Genomic DNA, 20,136 nt, shown 5'->3' with positions numbered 1-20,136 from the left:
TCCTCCCGTGCGCGCCGGCCGCCAGCTGCCCGCCCGCTCGCCGGCTCGCCCGCCCGCCGTCCTCCGCCGCAGTCCGCGCCCAGCCTCGCCCGCAGCCCCCGCAGCCCGCGCCCGGCTCCGGCCATGCTGTCCTTCCAGTACCCCGACGTGTACCGGGACGAGACCGCTGTGAGTACCCCGCTCGCGCCGCGCCGCCGGGCCCGCGCCTCCCGCAGCTCGGCTCCCGCAGCCCCGCGCCCCTGCGCCCCGCGCGGCTCCCCGGCCTTTGTTTGCCAAGCCGGCCGGGGTCGCGGGGCTCCTCCCAGCGCGGGACCGGCGGGCAGCCGCGGCCCACGTGCCCGAGCCTGCGGTCAGCGCCGCCTGGCCCCTAGGGCAGGCGCCCGGCAGGCATGGGCTCCTGGGGCCGGTGGGGACACGGAATGTACCCGTGCCTCTAAGTCGAGGAGCCTTCTTTCTGGCTTAAATATGGTGGTAGGGGAAAGTGTATGCTGGGGTGTGTGCGCGTGGGAAATGATGTAAGATTTTAAAACAAAAGCAAACTTTGAGAACTTGGAATTTGCAAGTCCTTAAGAGTGGAAGCTCATTCATTCCGCTTGAAGGCTGCCCTGCCCCGAGTCGGGGGCTGGGCGTTGGTTGCTGGAGTTGCAGATGAGGAGACCTAGTGGTGGGAAAGGAGCAGGGGCCCCCGGTGAGCTAAGGTCATCCAAGTTTGCTTAAGAAAGGAAGTTAAGTCAGGCGAGGCCTTTTACAAAGTAAGTTTTGCCCAGTGGGAGTAACTGTTTACCTAAGCTGCAGGTGAACTTCAGACACAGTGAAATTCAGAATTCTGGGCAAACGTGTGTGTGTGTGTGTGTGTGTGTGTGTGTGTGTGTGTGTGTGTGTGTAAATTAGTTTGGCATTGAAGAGGTGGATTAAATCCAAACATGATGGCCCTGATTTCTGGGCTCATAGGCCAATTTGTCAGGTTACTTAAAATAGAATCATAGTAAAAATATTTTTGTATAATACAGTTGTCTCTTTTTTCTGTTTACGTTTATCCGGTTTATGCCAGAGCGTGTACTCTGAAGCACACTGAGGTAAAGGCTTGTGTGATAGCCCATCTTATTTTCAAATGAACTTCAAATATCTGCTGCAGCGTTTCTTTTACCAGTGACCATCTGGTAACCATGTCTCTCGGCCTGTTCAGCGGCTTGCTTATTGAATTTGTCCTAACCATTCTCCAAACCCTCTTCCCACAGGGAAGGGCTGCTTGTGTTGTGTACAGGAGTGGAATGGTCCTGCTGGAATGAGGAAGGGGAATGTTGTTCTGGTGGTGTCCCTCACTTCTGAGCAAATCTCTGACCTGTTACAGGCCTCCTTTCTCCCACATGGACTTCAGACTTGCCATTCAGATGGCCTAGCTCTGCAGTGGGTCACGGAGAAAGATGGGGAACTGTGTTGACTGAATCTTGAGAGCCCTTTGGTTTTCAATTAGCATTATATACATCTAATACATTATCATTAATGTGCATTACATGTATATATAGACACTACCATTTTGTGACTGATAGTCTTAGGGTTTTTCTTGTTTTTTTTGAACCTTGGAGTGGGTTGAGGGTAGTGTTGGTTCTTGCCTAATGTTTCCCTACTCCAGTCTGTACCAATCTTGTAGTTTATCTAAGTTTAACAGTTCCTGCAAGGGCCAAATAGGGATTGTATGACATGTTCTAAGGGTTCTAAGAGGTTATTTAGAATGTGCTCTAGAACCTTCTCACCAAGGCCTTGGTGCAGGAGTAGCAGCCAGGGGCAGCCTGTGGCTTTCATGGCTTAGTCATGTTGGCCTGGTAACCTCCATGGGTGGCATTTCCCTGCAGCGGGGGTTGTAACACCAACTTCTAGGCTTGACTTCATGCATTTGCTCCAGTGTAGCATTTGGAGAGTGGGTTTGGTCCCCAGAACACATGCTGGAGAGTTCTGTAGTTCTGTGTCTCACTTGAGCATCTCTCAGCCAAGCTTGTTAGTTCCTGGTAAAGGTGGAGTTGGAGCATGAAGCCCATGTGCGGACTTGGCCCTTCTCGTGGAACACCATCATCCCTTGTGTGCCGTTGCTGCTTATCTAACAGGTCAGGACACCCGAGCCCTGTAGAGGGTGTTAGGTGAGTATAGAACACAGACAAGGACGGGGCTAAAAGGAAATCATTTTCAATTTGAACTTGAGAGCTGACTGGCTAAGGGAGAAAGGACGTACTTGAACCTGAGATTAAAGTAAAGCCATAGTTGTGCAAGTCTGAACAGCTGTGAAATTGTGTTTAGCTAGAGGCTAGCGGGAAGACCCTCAGGACCACACCACCCATGGAAAGTCAGGCTTGGGGGCAGCTGGAAAGAGAAGCAGACCCAGTGCAGTGACCACAGCATCAAGCAGTGCAGTGTCTTACCAGGGCTCTCACAGCTCCTTGGGGAGGGAGGTGAAAGATGGCTTCCAGGCTTAGATCATGATGAATTCCATGTATGTAACTTCTGTTCAAGGGGTGTGGTTGTGAGACCACTCTGTAGGGCATGGTCTTATAAAGGGGTGGGGGCAACAACGAAGAGGCAGAAGAGAACTATCCAGGAGTTAAGCTTTCTTTTCTGTCAGAGAAAGCATCTCTGAGAAAAGCTTTGTTTCAACTGACTCCCTGAAATGAGGGAGTGTAGCCCTGAGGGGTGATTGCCTCTGGCATAAGCTCTGTCCTTGAGCACCCAGACAAGCAAATGTAACCCACTGGGGGACTCTGGGCCAGGTGAAAAGCCTGATGAGGCAAAACGCCTGTCCTAATGGGAGTTTAGAAATGACAAAAACCTCCCTTGTTAGATTTTCAGTCTGTACGCAAACCACACAGACCCCGAAAACAGAAACGGACAAAAACCCCTACCTTCAGTAGCAGGGAAAGCTGCCACTGTAGTGTCGGAAACTGTTTCTGGGGTAGAGGGGATAAACTGAGACCAAACTGGGAACTGTCTGGGAGAAAGACTCTGAAGAAACAGAAGGGACAGATACCTCCCCAGAAAATGCATGACCTGAAAAAGCTGCTAGAATTTGAGGCAGATTCGGGGGCAGAAAAAAAGTCCCTACCTCCAAAGGCAGCTAGCAGAGGTAAAGAGCTGCAGACAGATAGCTAAAGCTCTGTATCTGGCGGGGAAGGGACAAGCAAAATGAGAATAAGATCAGTGGGAGAAAATCTCTGAAGGAGCTGTGGAGAAGCTGTTGTAAATGATCTTGTTTTTCACTGACTGGCTAAAACAAACACAAACTCCGAGGAAAGTTGGTATGAGAAATGGCAGCCTCAATGCACGCTAATGAGGCTTGTGCAGTTCGGATCCGGGGCCAGTGTCTGATGAAGGAGAGACACCTGTTAAAGCCAGTTGAGGGGAGAATAGAAATCTCCCAACGTGCCATAGCTGAAAATGTAAAATGCTTGTTCAAATCTCCCATTGCAAAAGCAAAAAACTTTGTTCAAACCTCCCGGGCAAGAATTTGTAAGCAAGTCTGGTAAAAGAGAACCAGTTGACTCTCAGACCCAAAAAGAACTATGGGAAATGATACAAGGAAAATGATATAAGGGACTGATATTATTATGGACTGATATAAGGGAAATGCATTCTGGGAAAGGTAGTTTTTCCGTTAAAGATGGCGACATTGCCCTGAAACACTTGTCAGCTCAAAAATACATTCATGGTAAACTTAAAATACAGCTTTTAAAAGAATAAGGAGGAAAATCATCTAAGAGTTTAAGTGTCAGTTCCAATGAAAAATTGAAAGGATATGGAACTAGGTGCTTCGCGGTTTGGGGCTCTGTTGGTAAAATGCCTTATTTACCCTAATAGCTGTGCAAAGTTTCTACGGTAGTTGGATGACAAAAAGCTACCTATAAGAGCAAACAAGCCACTTTAAAATCCTTAAAACAAGGGAAAGCAGTTTATACACTGAACGTTGTCTTAGATATGAAGAAACTTATGTTGAAATTAAAAAAGTTCTTTACCTTTTGAACAAACTGCCTGCAATGAGTAATTTCTTTGCAAATCTAATAAGGATACAAGGAAACAGGCATTCAGAAAAGAAATGACTGCTTTATACATGGGAAACAAACTTCAGAAAATCTAGCTGTCTTACAAAACAGTTGATTCACCTGAAAGTTCCTTATAAGAAATCAATCCTAAATATTACAGCTGCTAATAACATCAGGAGTTAAAGCTAATGAAGTGAAAATACTAAGTCCTGAAAATGTCTTTTCTCAAAATAAGCTAATGAAGGATACGTTTCATGAAAGAACTTCTATGTTCTTGACTCCTTTGAATAGTAACAGTTTTGGTGAAAATATTGGAACTAACAACAATCAAGTCAAAATGTTTTAACAAATTCAAGACGCTATTCCACAAAAGAAAGCTGCCATGCTTTGTGGGCCATATTAGAGCTCACTCCAATCTTCCTGGTCCTTTAGCTGAGGGTAATGCGAAATGGAAAGATCCCTGCTCAGGATTATAGAAGGGTCCCGATCCTGTGTAAATATGGGGTCGAGGACATGTTTGTGTTTTTTCACAAGAGGAGAATGTAGCTAGAGTTTTCCTGCCTTGCCCACAGTCAGGACAAATCTTTGTCACCCGCCAGTCCCACAGCCGCTCAGACCCAACCAAGTAAACACAGAGACTTATATTGCTTATAAACTGTATGGCTGTGGCAGGCTTCTTGCTAACTGTTCTTACAGCTTAAATTAATCCATTTTTTTTATAAATCTATACCTTGCCACGTGGCTGGTGGCTTACCGGCGTCTTTACATGCTGCTTGTCCAGACGGTGGCTGCAGTGTCTCTCTACCTCAGCCTTCCGCTTCCCAGAATTCTCTCTCCTTGTCCCACCTACTTCCTGCCTGGCCACTGGCCAATCAGTGTTTGATTTATTGACCAATCAGAGCAATTTGACATACAGACCATCCCACAGCAGGAGAATGAAGCTCTGTGGTTACCGGAGCGTCTGGTGAGGAGTGTGGAACTAAGGAAGGTCAGCTCCAATGACGTTCCTATAAAGGAACCAGAATGAAAGTGGCTCGATTAGTGTTTCTGAGGTTTTGTCACTGGTTAATGCAAACAGTGAGCAAACAGAGTTCAGAGCTGTGCCGCTTTTGGTTTTACTAGTTCCTTTAGAAAAATACTTTATATCACCTAATAGCTGTGCAGTATTTGGCGAAGAGCTTTACAGAAGCTAAATACGGTAATTTCACCCTCAGCGTGAAGTGAAGTTTTTCAGTAGAGTAAACCAAAAGGACTGCTGTAATAGAAACGTTTGTCTGAATTGAAGCACTTAGGGGAGCTACTATGAATTTGGGTGAAGGGACAGCCTCTAGTTAAAAACTGTCTACCGCTGACAGTGCATCTCTGCCGGTCCGGAACGGCTGAGAGAACTGGCAACTTTGGAGTGTGGCGTCATCCTGGGAAGGTTATAGTCCCCTAGCAACAACTATCACAATTCTATAACAACACTCACTAAATCCCAGTATTGCATAGCAAAGCTGACTATAAATTCTAAACTTTAGAAATGATATATGTATTTCCTGTCTAGTTAAGAGAATCTTTCTAATAGAGATAGTGATAATAATTAAGAGTAAGAAATAGAAAAAGATGAAAATAAGGTATGTGAGTTTGTAAAAATTCTCTTGTTAGATTTCTGTGTTAAGAAATCTTTAGGTGTTTGCTAAGTTAAATATATGCTAATGGTAGCCCTATATAAGCTTGTAAAATAGATCTATAGAGTTCCTTTAAGAATATAAGCTTGCAAGAAGTATCTAAGTAAAGATGCTAGTTGTAAATGTAACTTTAAGAATAAGATGGAATGAATATAAGTATATATGTAACTTTAAATAAGAATAAGGTGGAATGAATATAGGTATATAGGTAGTAAGAAATATATTTGCTAAAGTAGTTCTATAGTTTTCTTAAGGAGTATAAATAAGTAGATGTTAATACATTGTATGTGAGTTTGTAAAAATGTGTAAATGTTGAATGTGAGTCTAAATGCTTTGAAAGGCAAAATATGTTATATGTGAGTTTGTTAAAAAAAAAAGTGTAAATGTTAAGTGTGAATCTATGCTTAATGTATATGGTGAAAAAACCTGAGATACAGAAGTTAGTGTCCTAGCAGACGGCAAAGCAGGCAGTCTGAGCAGTTTTCAAAAGTTCCAGAAGTGGCTAAGAAGCTAAGAATGGCAGACACCAGAACCAGCACAAGGCATCCACAGCTGAGATCCATGGAAAATCGATACAACACAGAAAAACCTGAGCTAACATCAAAAACGGCGCGGTTTAGAATACTACTGTGCCTAAGAAGGTCTCTGGCTTAAGAATAAAAGTTCAGAGATGCTTGTTTGAACAAAAATTGTTAACTGCAAAAAGTTTTGGTTAAAAAACGTCTCTTCATATTTGGAAGTGAAAGCCTGATACCAGAATTTATTTCTTGTTTGAACTTTTTGAACTTAAAATGAGACAAAATTACAAAAAGATTTTGGTTATGGATTTCTCATATTTGGAAGGCTAGTACCAGAATTTAACATTTGAATTTTAAGACTTAAGAAATGAAATAAACAATAGAGATTTCATTGCAATGGGACAATTTTGAGTTGACTTATAGTAATGACCTAGAAACTGTTTTCTGGAATTGGGTTAAAAATGGAACTGTTTAAATGAAATTTATTGTTTCTACCTTGACTCAAGATGCAGTTTTGTGTATGCATATATATGCTGGTGATTTATGTATTCTGTGTTAAAAATGCAATTGTTTTGTGGAACTGTTTATGTAAAAATGGAATTACTTATGGAACTGGTTTTGTGTTACAAATGGAACTGTTTAAATGGAAAAGTTTGGGTTTTCTAACTAGGCTTGAGATTTTGTTTAAAAATTATAAAGAAAAGGAGGAGTTATGAGTGAATTAAGGTTGAATTATGTTTGTAAAAATTATGTTTAATCTATTGATATTAATACACCCTGGTTTTGTGGAGTTAAGGAAACATTTAAGTTTGATGTGAATACATCGAAGTTTTTCCTATGTTCTGTTAGCAAGAAAATTCAAATGATTAAGAGTTAAAGTTGTAAGACGGAGAAAATCGTTAACTATATATAGCACCATATATGCTAATTCAAATGGTTCTGTTAAGAGTTTGCTTTGTGTTGTAAGATTGGGAGAATTGTGACTATGTATAGCAATATTAATGTTAACCTGTTAATGGTAATGATGAAACTAAGGGATTCTTTAAGTTTGTAGTCGCCTTAAGTTTTTGGTTTAGAAAGGGCTTAAGGCAGCTAAGACTGCTGTAGTCACCTTGGACCTAATTCAAAAGAGAAATGCCATCTATATCATCCTCTACTCCCATACTGGGAGGTGTAACAGCTATGGAGATTGCTGAAAGCCATTAATAGTTATTTTTTATATATTAAGAAGGGGGGACCTGTGGGAGCCTGTTTTCGGTTTCCTAGTAGCTTTACTCAGCAGGTTCACATAGAGGATGATTAGGACCACGGGCCTGAGTGCAGGTGTCTGAGATGGTCTGCACTTGGCTGTGCTGGGGGAGGAGGAGGTCTTTTGCTCCACCCCTTGGCGTCTCTATAAAAACCCTGAGGCAGAGACAGTCGGCCTGTTGGAAAAGGAGGCTATCCTGTATTTTCTGTCTGTTTATCTCTGCAGTATTCTCCGCAATAAATCCTTCTATCTAATATTTCCTGCTGCTCACACTCAAGAAAACTCTGGGGAGCTGTGGGGTTGGTGGGTAAACGCCCCACACACGGTAAACCATTTGACCTTTCTTCTTATTAACCTCTCTGAATTGTGTTTTGTAATCTGTAACCTGGAATTATCAACAACTTTTTATATAGCAAAGTTGTGGATGGTCAATGAATGCTCAATAAATACCACAGCAACACTTTGCCTCAGGGTGGACTGCTATGACTGCGTTACTAACTTTTCTACTTTCTTATGAAAAGCAAATTGGAGGGTATGCCCAAGAACATTTTTAAAGTGGTCTGCACTCCAGGCTGGCCGACTGGTTTGGTCACAGCCCTGACTGAATGTGGATGGCTGTAGGCATATTGCTCAATCCTGTGCCTGCCAGACCTCCTCAGAGGACTTTAAAACTATTATTTCTGTATTGACAACAGAGAGAAAGTTTTTACTATAAACCTATTATATAACCACTCAAGGTGTCAAATGCAAAAGATTTGTAGATGAGATCTTAAAATGCTTTCATTGAGTGGCTTTCAGCCAAAATTGAGAGTGATAAAGGTGGAAAATTGGTTTTTATGAAGACCCTTGAGGAGCAGGTTTAGTCTGTTTTTGGGTCTCTTGTGCTGGTCTGTCTGTTGTATAATGAAACTCCTTCCAGACCTTCCTCCTGCTCACCCAGCCTTTTCTGTCCATCCTCCATTTCTCTCAGGTGGCTCCAGATAGGGAGAAACGCCGACAGGCAGGGGTGTAGGCAGGAGACACTGGGCTTGGAGAAGCACTAGAAAGAACGTTCAGGTGCTCTTTCCGGGAGGAGAGTTTGCCTTCCTTGGGGAATAGCCCCAGCCATCTGGTTTTGTGGTGTAGAAGCAAGGAGACAAGTTAAAAATTCATCATGGTAGAGGTGACGGTCCCACACACCCCAGTGCAAGAAACCTTGCCCAGAGTGTTAGGGTCACCCACAGACCAGACTGGAGAAACTGACAGTAGGCTTTAGTTAATAGGATTCATCATGACCCTTTGAGGTAGAGAGATTGTATAGTGCATTTTCCTTTTGGATTGTGTCTTCAGGCATGATCACATGGAGAGTGGTGAGGAGCAAGCCTGTTTATGCCTTCCAGCCCCTTCCCTGGTCCTTGGGGCCAGGCCTTGGACTTTGTGCTGTTAGAAGCATCTTAGTCGAGAGTTCCAGAGGCTCCCCCACCCCAGGCTCCGTCAACATGGAACAATTTCATTTCTGCAAGTATCTAAATGGTGATGGCATTTGTGCTCTGTGTGTGTGTGTGTGTGTGTGTGTGTGTGTGTGTGTGTGTGTGTGTGTGTGATGGCATTTGTGCTGTGTGTAAGTGACAAAAGATGATCTCATAACAGTCCAAAAGAGACTGTGGTTTGAGCATGTCCCATGGTGTGTAGGCCAGCTTCTGTAGCTGGCAGCAGAACCAGGGTATGAATTAGAAACTTTTACTAGTTCAGACCCAAAGCAAAACTGATCGTATGCCATGTTATAGGGAGCTGATTTCATTAGCCAAGGCCAGTGTGAACAGGAGCCGAATCGCGTGTGTGCTGACTCCCAGGTGCGTCCTCCGTGTGTGCCCAGGGCATTGTGTCCTTCTGTGCTTCACCCCAGAAACACAGTTGTGAGTTTCTCTAGCCCAGCAGCCCGCCATGCTGTTCGATGTTGTACAGATGGAGCCGGTTCCTATTCAGACTTTCATCTTTTTTTTTCCTGCTAAAACATTCTTTTCACGAAGAGTGGCTTGACACCTTTGAGAAGCTGCCAACTTTGGTTCGTGTGGTGATTTGGGCAGACATGTTGCCAGGGAGCCAGCTAGTGTCCTTGTCTGGCCCTTTCGCATTTCTCCACACACAGAATATATATTCTTTAACTGGGCTTGGGCACTGCTTACTCAAGACCTCTCATTTTGTCTTTTGCAGGTACAGGATTATCATGGACATAAAATCTGTGATCCTTATGCTTGGCTTGAAGATCCAGACAGTGAGCAGACAAAGGTAATTTTGGCTTACAGTAGGAGATAAGCAACCTTAGTGACCAGCACTCACCTGCAGATGTCTGTAGTGAGAGCTTTCCCTTCCTGTGTCTCCCTGTGTTTCTGCCTTGGGACAGGGTGTGTACCTGTGGGTACCCCAATTTTTTATCAAATGTTTTGTGAAGGGGAAGAAGGAGAAAACACATTCAGTCCCCAGAGTGAATAAATGTTAAGTAAATGTGGCTTGGCCTGACACTTGGTGCATAATGTATTTGGAGTGAAAATATTAAAAGGAAGGGAAGGAAACAGATTGTACTAGAGAAAATAATGGTATAAAGGAAAAATGACTTAACCTACCTTGGGGTAGGGCAAAGAAATAAAGATCCTACATATTAGACCAACACTAGTTTTGATAATTCAGTGCTGGTTTTAACACAACAAGGAAAAAAACTTAAATTGTAAATAGAAGAGTATTAGGTTTTTGTTAAAGTCAGGGCAGAGGGAAAACTATAAGAACATAAAACTTTGTTTTGGAGAAACATTTCAAGGGTTCAGCTGAAGTCTTGTTTTGTTAATGAAGTTCTGATGCTGTGAGCTGTGGAGATTGCTCCTTTGTACTGTGAAACTTGTCAGTTGTGTGCGTCTGTGTGTGTGTGTGTGTTGTGTGCACGCGCGCGCGCGCGCGCTTGTGCACTACATGGTTAGGTTTCCTTGGGAGGGACTACTGTGCCTCAATTTCATCTTTTTGTTTTTGAGACAGGGTTTCTCTTTGTAGCCCTGGCTCTTGAACTCGTTCTGTAGACCAGGCTGGCCTTGAACTTAGGGATCCTCCTGTCTTCCTCCAGAGCACTGGGATTAAAGGTGTGTGTTACCACACCTGGCTCTCAAATTCGTCTTAAGTTCCTCACCTCTTTGAGGTGTAGCCACACATTCTACTTTGTAAATGAGAATGTGTATACTGGGGCTGGGGAAATGTCTCAGAAGTGTTTGCCACACGAGCCTGAGGACCTGAGTTCAGATCACCCACACTCAAAGAAAGTTGGGTGTACCCTGTAATCCCAGAGCTGGGGAGGTAGAGACGTGAGGATCCTGGGGTTTTCTGGTCAGCCAGTCCAACAGAATCAGTAGATTTCTGGCCTCCATATGCACCCAGCCCCCATCTGCACATACAGAAACACGCATACAGAACACGAAGAACACGCGTGCATATACTGTGTCTAGTATGCTCGTTGTCCTGGCTAGTCTTTGTCAACTTGACATATGCTGGTCACCTGGGAAGAGGGAACCTCAGCTAGGGCATTGCCTCCATCAGATTGGCCCATTTTTCTGTTCTTGATATGGGAGGGCACAGCCTGCCGTGGTTGGTGCCATCCTTAAGTAGGTGGGCCTGGGCTGTACAAGAAAGATGGTGGAGCAAGCCAGTAACCAGTGTCCTGCATGGTGTGAGCTGCAGTTCCTGCCTCCAGGTCCCTGGCTGGAGCTCCTGCCCGTTTCCGGCCGTGATGGTCCAAACAACCTGCAAGCCAGATTAAACCCGCTCCTTCCCCAAGCTGCTTTTCGTTATAGTGTTTATCTCAGCAACAAAAGAGCCAGCTAGGAAATATTCACCATTTCACAAAGAAAAAAAAAAATTTTTAAATTTTTGATTGAAAAGGAAAAAAAAGTGACATGTTTTCAGGCCAGTCTCCATATCCTGTATCTGTGTCTCATGGGCCCTTAGCACCGTGACATCAGTTTTCCCTGAAGAACTGAATCCAGATTTGCAAATCTGCTTACATTCTCTGGAAAGCACCAGCTAGTGGGATTGGTCTCTCCCTGCTCCAGCAGGGAAGAACTGGAGTCGACTCCTAGGACGTGAGACAGGGCGGAGGAGGAGATAGCTCTGGCCGGAGTTAATGTGCTCTGTGTCTTCTTCCTTCCATCCCACGGATGACTTGCCTGCTCCGCTTGGCTCTGCCAGCTTCACCGTCCTGTGTGACTGGAGCCTTCTTCTCTGTTCACCGTGGTTCTTTTAACTTCCTGTCCTTCGTTCCTGAAGTCCACACTCCTCCATCCTGAGGTTTTCTAGTCTGCAATCCTCCATTTGCTTCCCAACTGCCCCCAAGGAAGACAGAATTCTCCCCCACTTGTGGAGGAGAGACTCTGGACTGTAACGTCTCTCCTAAGGGTTCCCGGCACATCTCGGGAAAAATGCTTCCAGTGAAGTGAGGATTCCTTTGCCTGATGCATCTGCTCTAAGCTGGGTTATTCCAGCCTCTGATGCTGGTTGTCCAGGTCACTTAGCAATTTCAGATGACCAGATGCACCTGGTGTGTTTGCTTGGCTGTTCCTCTGCTCCTAATGACTACTCCTGTGGATAATAAACCACTTATTAGTAGGTGCCAAGCTTCCAGTTAATAGATGAAATTTCACTAATTAGTGATGCAGGCAACCTTTGATGGATGCTAATAACGCATTATTATTTTCATGGTTAAGATTTATTGTATGCTTACTGTGTGTCAGACAGTTTACTGGGAGCTTTGCCTACCCTAGCATATTTGATTTTTGAACTCTGAAACAGATCCTTCCCCCCACATTTTACAGAAATTGAAGTACTAAGTGTGAAGTAAGTAACCTGCCAAGGTCACCTTCTGGTGTATTTCCAGGAGTGGAACCCAGCAGCAGAGTTGATTATCAAAAATTAAAATAAAAATAAAAATGGAAGCCAGGTGGTGGCGCACACCTTTTAATCCCAGCACATGGGAGGCAGAGGCAGGAGGATCTCTGTGAGTTCAAGTCCAGCCTGGTCTATCTACAGAGTGAGTTCCAGGATAGCCAGGGCTACACAGAGAAACCCTGTCTTGAAAAAATAAACAAGTATCAGTAAGTAAAAGACCCACCACGCTGTTGGGCTGTGTGAGCCTCGGGGACGCTGGCTGTAGGACCGTGTCTGTGAAGGGCTTGTCAGCCTCCACTCTCACGGTCTGCTCACACGGCAGCTATGCCTGCTCGCCGTTAAATTTTTGTTTTCAGATTAAAGGGAAAACCGCGATAGAGTATGTTTTCTTTCTTGGGGTGAGTGGGAGGGGTTATAGGAGATGGGTCACAGGGTCGTGTGTGTGTGTGTGTGTGTGTGTCTGTCTGTCTGTCTGTCTGTCTGTCGGTCTGTCTGTCTGTCTCACTGAACCTAATATTCACTGGTTTGGTTAGATTGCTTGGCCAGCACACCCCAAGCATCCTTCCCTCTCTGCCTCCTTAGCACCGGGATTTGGGGTGACAGGGCACGCCACCTCACCCAGCCTTTTATGTGGGAGCTGGGGATCTGAACTCAGTTACTCACGCTTGTGCGGCAAGTACTTTACCCACAGAGCCTTCTCCCCAGCCCTCAAAACCAGGGTCCCTTGTCCACTGAGCAGATGGTGAGCCACCGCGCTGCCACGTTCTCAGCCCCTCTGTGCATTTTAGAAAAGCAGCAGGAGCGTTTTCCGCTCGCCGTCACTGGCAGTTCACAGAGGTGTGTCAGCCACACTCGGGGGCGAGAGGAGAGTGTTGACACAGCTGGTACAGAACAGCAGCGAAAACCGACTCGTTACATTTTCACCAGTCAGAAACGAGAAAGGCTTGCAGCTGCTTTGTACTGGGTTCTGAGATAGTCTGCCATTCAGCCTAGTGTTTAGTACAGGCTGTCTGACTCCGACTGTGCTGGCCACTTAGGCTGTGCCTTTATAAAAGAGTATCAGCAGACATATATGTAACTTGGAAAACTCTCCAATGGGGATGGGTGACACCTTTCAAGGTGTCACTTTTGAGGACCCGTTTTACAGCAGACGCTCCCAACTGTAGATCACGCCCAACTCAGTGCACAGTCTGAAGCAGAGCCTGGGAGGGAGACCTGCCTGGGCTTCTGGGAGGCCCCACGTGGCCTGCTGACCATGAGCCCCCCTGATCTGAGGGCCCTGGAGAGGAGACAGGCGCCTACCCTGGGGTTGTAATGTTAGCAGGTCTGAGGCTTTGGGGCACGGCAAGAATCAGCTACGTCTTGGGGGAGAGGGCCGTGGGACCCCAAGGGAAAGGCGCACTACATAGTTGAGGACTGCAGTAATCCAGCTGAACGGACTCTGATTCTGAGGGGTGAAGGCTTCCGTGTAGTCTGATGTTCGTTCGTGTTAATGTTCAGCAAGTACTGAAAACAAAAGACACTTTAAAAAATTGGCTTCGCACATTGTCTTGTCAAGTGCAGCGTTCTGTTCCTCTAGCTTCAGTTTCTAGATGTTTCTTGAGAAGTGGCATGGGTGCAGGGCTTCTGTGACTGCCCTGCACCCCTGCCCTCCCTCCAGGTCCCGAGTCCCTTGGCTTCTGGAGGGAGCTCGGCCATCCCCTAGCCTGCTTTTGTCTGTGAGTACTCCTGCCCTGGGAGAGAGAGGATCTGCTGAGCTCTGTTCTTTCTGTACACAGTAAATCTCTTGGTGTAAATGAGATGTCAGGTGCCTGGGTCCCGGGGAGGTTTGCAGTCCTTCCCTGTCAGTCTATGCTTCGTAGTCACTCCGTGCTGGTCCACAAGCAACTCTCCGTGTTCCCGGATGTGCTTGCCTTTCCCTCCGTCTCCTGCCCCAGACACGGCTGATGAGGACTCAGTGACTTCCCAGCACTACCCAGGGAAAGCAGGATGAATCGAGTGGCAGCAGTAGTTGGGGTTTCGAGTGTATCTTTTCCTCAGCTGGAGATGGAGTGTGGTGCTCGCTGGCCATCGCAGCAGCTGTGGCACCCAAGTGCCCAGCCACAGGAGAGTCAGCCATCGAGAGTCTGCAGTGCATCCTGGTGCTGATGCTGTGCTTTGGTAAGTTAGGCCTGGTAGTTTCGACTTACTTTGTTTTAAACTTCTGGTACGTTCATCAGGATATAACTTCAGTTGAGGAGCTTCTGTAAACCACTGTCTTAGAGGTCAGTGGTAGCCTGGCTGCCAAGGCCAGTACCTTTCAGAAACCAGTATGCCTTGTATAGGGGTGCTCTGGTCCCCTGTATAGCCCATAAGGGGATCTTCCTCCCCTTGGCTCTGCCTGGCCATTTGGGACTTTGGAGATGGCGTCCCTTGCTTTAGTCATCTGGGTCACTGCAGGAGTAGTGAACTGTGTGTGTTCTCCTGGGAGCTGGCAGTAATCCACAGGGCACCCCTCTCCGCCCCCATAGTGATAATTGAGATCATTTCTTCCTACTCCCTAGGCTTGGCTTTATAGCCCTCAGGTCTAGATCGAAGTGGCGTCTGTAATCACGTTCTCTTTATCCTGTGCATCTTAGGTGTCTTCACCCCTTTAACTGACTTCCTGGAGTTGGTACTGCATGGCTGTAGGAGATGTGCACAGAGAAAGGAAGCATTACACCTCTCAAGGCCTAGCTGCTTAAATTCTGATTGTGAAGTCAGTCTCGGACTTCATCAGAACTCCTCGGGATCAGGCACTCGAGGAACCAAATGTATAGTCAGCTATATATCTCCAATGACTTTTTTTTTCTCTTGGGAGCTTCTCCTGGCAAAGAAAGACTAGCAGCTCTATTTCCCTTCTGTTTCTTGAGAGAATTCTTAATAGCAACCAGAAAAATCAATGCAAAACATTGTGTGTATAGGTATCCTTTCTAAACAAATAAGATGAACTGCCATTTTTTTTTTTTTTTTTTTTTTTTGAGAATGTGTAGTGTCTGTCCTTTCCTAGAGCATCTCATGCCTTCTCTTCCCAGTCTCCTGTGGACCGTGTTGTTTATGTTAACCTCATTACACCTGTTAGCAAGGGGCTGAAAAGTGGGACTGACCAACCGCCTTCCATCTTGGGGACGAGAAGCCTGGAAGTGTTTTATCTTCTTCCTCCGTTCCAGTGCGTCTGTGACATTTAAATAATCCAGTAGTTTCTACGAGATTAATGACCTCCCTGGGCAGACCAGCGGAGGACGGATTTTAGGAGAGAAGTGCCTGCTTTCTTGGGCTCCATTCCTACATCAGCTGAGACCAGTTTTCCATGTGCTTGTTTTGTTTTGGTTTTGCTCTCTAGTGTTAAACCAGGAGTTTTGTATTAGTCTGGCCTAGGTCTACCTGGAGCAAAAGCTTTTCCTAGTGTGGTCCAGAGCCAGGTGAACGGGGATCCCTCTGACTGCATTGTCCCACCGGGCAGGTTGCAGGAAAGCCAGCGGAGTGGAAGCTTGCTCATAGGAATTTCAGTGCCATGAGGTGCTGGTGAAGTAGCCGTGAGCACTGGCTGGGGGAGCTGAGGCTCACGGGAAGTCAGCTGGAGGCGGGTTTGGGTTACTGTGTTCTTTGAAGACTTCATGGCGAATGGAGATGTTCTGTTCCTCCGGTCTAGGTGATGCTCTTCTGTGGTGGAATGAACCTTTGTCAGGTGACCTAGAAGTCAGGGTGCAAGTGAGCCCTTAGTTTTATTTGCACTTCTGTGACCAAAGGCAATCTTTAAGTTTAGCATTCATTTCCTTTATAAGAACAAATGAGTGGGCCCTGGGGAGACAGCTGGGGGTAGAGTGCTTGTACACCAATCATGAGGACTGCAGTGCTGATCCCCCATGCTAAGGCCGAGTGGATGTGGTGGCTCGCCATCATCCCAGTACACAGGAGGCAGAGGCCGGGAAGTCCTGGAACAGTGGTTCTCGCCTTCCTGATGCTGTGACTCTTTAATACAGTTCCTCGTGTTGTGGTGACCCCCAACATAAGTTTATTTCTTTGCTACTTCATAACTATAACTTTGCTACTGTTATGAGTCATAATGTAAATATCTGTGTTTTCTGATGGTATTACACCCTCTGAAGGGGCCGTTGACTCCTTTGTTGAGCACTGCTGCCCTAGAGCAAGCTGGTTAACTGCACTGCTTGAATCAGTGAGCTCTGGGTTCGGCCAGAGATCCTGCTCCAGTATATAGGGACCAATCAAGGAATACACCTGACACCAACCTTTGCACAACATATACACGTGCACCTTCATGCACAGGTGTGCCCACACGTGTGCACATGTATATATGTGTGCACGTGCACACACACACACACAAAATAGAGGAAAATTTTGTTTATTCATGTAGCTGTGAGGTTATGGCACCCATGTGAGCATGTGTGCTATGCATGTGAAACTCCATTTAACATATGCAGTGAGTAAACCAAGATGGTGGTGGTTGGGTACTACAGTACCATGTCCCATCCTCCCAGCCTGCTTTCCTAGTCAGCTCCTCAGTGTTGAGCTTTAAAGACCCATCACCTCATCCACAAACTTAGCCAGATTTCCCTTTTGAGCTGTAGGTTTTTCACAAAAAACGATACGTTCTTAGTCTCGATTGCCACCCCACTTGAAAACGTGATTTCAGTGTTTTACAGTGTGATGGTTAAACTGGGCCAGTGGTCACCCAGAGCTGTTTGGCGCCTCCCTTTTAATTGGCACATGGTGAACCCCACTGGCAAAGTGGGCCTGTGAAATGCCCTTCTACCCGTTCATTACAGTCTCATGTCGGGACCTGGATGGAGAATTACACTGTATGTTACCTTATCAAGTGGAGACAGAAATGCTTGAAGTAAACACACTGCCCCACGTTATTGCAGTCTCCAGGACTTCCGTCTCGAATGTCTCATTACCTACCCCCTGTGGGAATGTGTAGCCCAAGTTCCGTTTGTAAACATTCTTTACCTAGATCCACACTTGAGATTATGTATTTAGGGTACAAATTCCTTCTGCTCTCTCGCTGACATAGTTGTCAGAAGCATGAGGAAGTTGCTGGCGCCCAGTGACTCCTTCCGAGCGCTGCCTGCCCTGTTGGCTTTCTTTCTCCTCGTCTCGCCTCTGCCCCGGAGTTTTTGAGCTGTTTGATTTTGTTTATTGTTGATGCATGTGTGTATGTGTGTTTTGGGTATCAAAACCCGGGTCATCAGGACTGTGTGTGCCATCATCTCACTGGCCTTGTTCCAGGGTTTTCGACGTAAGCAGTAGAAACTGATTCTGGCCAAGTTAGGCAAAGGAGGAATTCACAGCAAGGCTTGGAGGGCTGCTGCGGGGATGATGTGCTGAGGGCCGCTGTGGGGATGATGTGCTGAGGGCCACACTTGGAGCAGGCAGTGCTCAGTGTAGGAACTCACATTACTGAGAACACTGCAAAGGCTCTTTGCAGTGGTGGGGCCCTCTCCTCTTACTGTCCCCGGGGAGTGGGGGTGGGGGTGGGAGGGGGTGGGGCGGTTGGGGGGTGGCTAGTCAGCCAACCTCCGCACAGGTGCTTATCTCTTGTCTCTCCTGTGGGAACAGAACTAGGTGTGGTGGGAACCCAGGACTCTGGTTCCTGCAGTGCCAGCACCGATACCTAGAATTTCTGTTCACTAGGAAGGAAGGGACGTAGATGACCGCTGCCCCCAGAGTCTCATCTTTCTCTGAACTTGTTCCCTCCCCTTCCGTTCCTCTGTCTTCAGCTCCCGTACCAACTCTTAGGTTACGTGTGCTGTGGTGTGCAGTGTGCCATTGTGGAATGTCCAGGCTAATGTGGGCTGGAGAGCCTGCCTTTGATCTCTTAGAGGGCAGTGCCGAACAGACATTGCGTTGTGTCTTGAGTCCCATTTGATTACTATTTGAGAAAACGCTGTGGTAGAAAAGCAGACCCCAAGGCACTAGCGAGATGCTTAAAGGCGTTGGCATAGAGCATGTCTGTTTTCCCTGTAGGCATTGACTCGGGTCTCTGGTTCTTCTCTGAGATGCTGGCATCAGGTGACAACTATGGCCAGATGTGCAGCTTAGTGGTTAATGTGGAGGGACGACCACTGCGTCTCCCAGCCTCTTTTATTCTTCTCCACACTTAGCTGCTCTTGGTCCATTTGCCATGTTTGTGGGGAACAGCCCTCATTCATGGAAGACACCAGAGACCCCTGTGCAAGGCACGGATGCTTCACTTCTGTAGCGTCTGGCTGTGGTAGAAATCTCAGGTCCCATCCCTAGTTTTTAAGATCTAGGAGGCCTGGGAAGACTGTCTCCGAGGACGCTAAGATGTGATTAGAGGAAGTGATATAGGTTTATGGAGGGCCCGCTTGTCAGGCCCTGCAGCCACACTCCTCTTCTATATACAGCGTCTTTGTAAATCACAGTGTGTATAGGAGAGCGGGGTGTGTGTAGAGTTCCGGGGGGACGGGGTCTAGTTTTTCTCACTGGGGAAGCCCAGGTATCAAAACCGTGGACTTGGTTGTGACCTGAGCATTTGGACCTGGGCTGTTCAGTCCCCGTGAGCCTCTGGCACTCAGCTCTGCCTCCACACACCTGCCCCTTCTCTTTCTTCTCACCCATGCTCACCGAAGGCTCGTTGTGCATCTAGGTGCTTCTATCAGCTCCCTACTGGCTCTTCTTTCTTCCAGATTTTTCTTCCTCCCCCATTCCCTCCAGCAACTCAAGAGAACCCTTACAGACTTGGAATCTGGTGATTTGGTGGTACTGTGTAGTCATTAAATGAGCAACTTTAGAAGCAAAAATAGGGTTGGATTTCAGCTCCACAATTTTAGTAGTCGTGTGGTCATGTTTTTACCCTTTCTAAGCTTCAATTTCCTTACCTTGTAATTTGAAGAAAACCATTTCACATAGTTGTGAAAATTAAATGATTAAATGGTTTTGAGCCACTTATCCAAGTTGCAGGCAGTTAGGAAGTGCTGGCCACTGCACTCCTAGTGGACAGTTTACATAGCACGAGAGTTCCCTGCTTCTTGGGGATGTCAAGACCTCCTCTGTGGAGCTCTGGGACAAGTCCAAATATTAAGATTAACTTTTGAGCCTTTCCCAGATTTTCCATCACTCTGTGCAGGACTTTTTTGGATCAGTTTTAATCATCCGTATTTCTAAGGGACTGTCCCTTTTACCAAGGTGTTTAGTTTGCTAGGGTAAGATTGGGCGTTATACTCCATGATTTCGCTGGTGCTGTATTTCTGTGTCCCTTCTGATTTTGAATATCCATCTCCTCACTCCCCGTTAGTTTGACTAGAGTTGTGGCTGAATGTACTTTTTCGTTTAAACAAAAAAGTAGTTCTTTGATTTACAAATTATGCTTTTTAAAATTTCTACTCATAAGTTTTTTATTTACTTTTTAAAAAATTTAATATAAATGCTTGGGGTGGGAGAGATGACTTAGAGGTTAATAAGAACAGTGGCTGTTCTTCCAGAGGTCCTGAGTTCAATTCCTAGCAACCACATGGTGGCTCACAGCCATCTATAAGATGTGGCGCCCTCTTCTGGCGGTGCAGGCATATATGCAGACAGAACATTGTATACATAATAAATAAATAAAATGTTCCAGACTCCCTTAAAAAAAATGAGGGTTGGGGATTTAGCTCAGTGGTAGTGCGCTTGCCTATCGAGCATAAGGCCCTGGGTTCGATCCTTAGCTCGGGGGGAAAAAAAATGAATGCTTAGTTTCCCTTGATGATAAGTTCCTTGGTATAGACATTCTC

The 20,136-nt window shown here is 46.1% G+C and overlaps 1 protein-coding gene across 1 annotated transcript in view; it reads left to right on the top strand.

Moving 5' to 3' along the window:
- Positions 1–43: 43 nt before the first annotated feature.
- LOC114687845 (prolyl endopeptidase) overlaps positions 44–20,136 on the top strand; it is a 122,518-nt gene continuing 102,425 nt past the window's right edge. The window contains exons 1-2 of the mRNA XM_037200518.1: positions 44–168; positions 9,656–9,730. Of these exons, the coding sequence (XP_037056413.1) occupies positions 124–168; positions 9,656–9,730 (120 nt within the window). The 5' untranslated portion in view covers positions 44–123. The remainder of the gene's footprint in view (positions 169–9,655; positions 9,731–20,136) is intronic.

This window comes from Peromyscus leucopus, chromosome 8a (genome assembly GCF_004664715.2).
Source record: "Peromyscus leucopus breed LL Stock chromosome 8a, UCI_PerLeu_2.1, whole genome shotgun sequence".
Taxonomy (NCBI): Eukaryota; Metazoa; Chordata; class Mammalia; order Rodentia; family Cricetidae; genus Peromyscus; species Peromyscus leucopus.
Note: the sequence above shows the minus strand (reverse complement) of the source record. Positions and strands in the feature narration are given on the sequence as shown.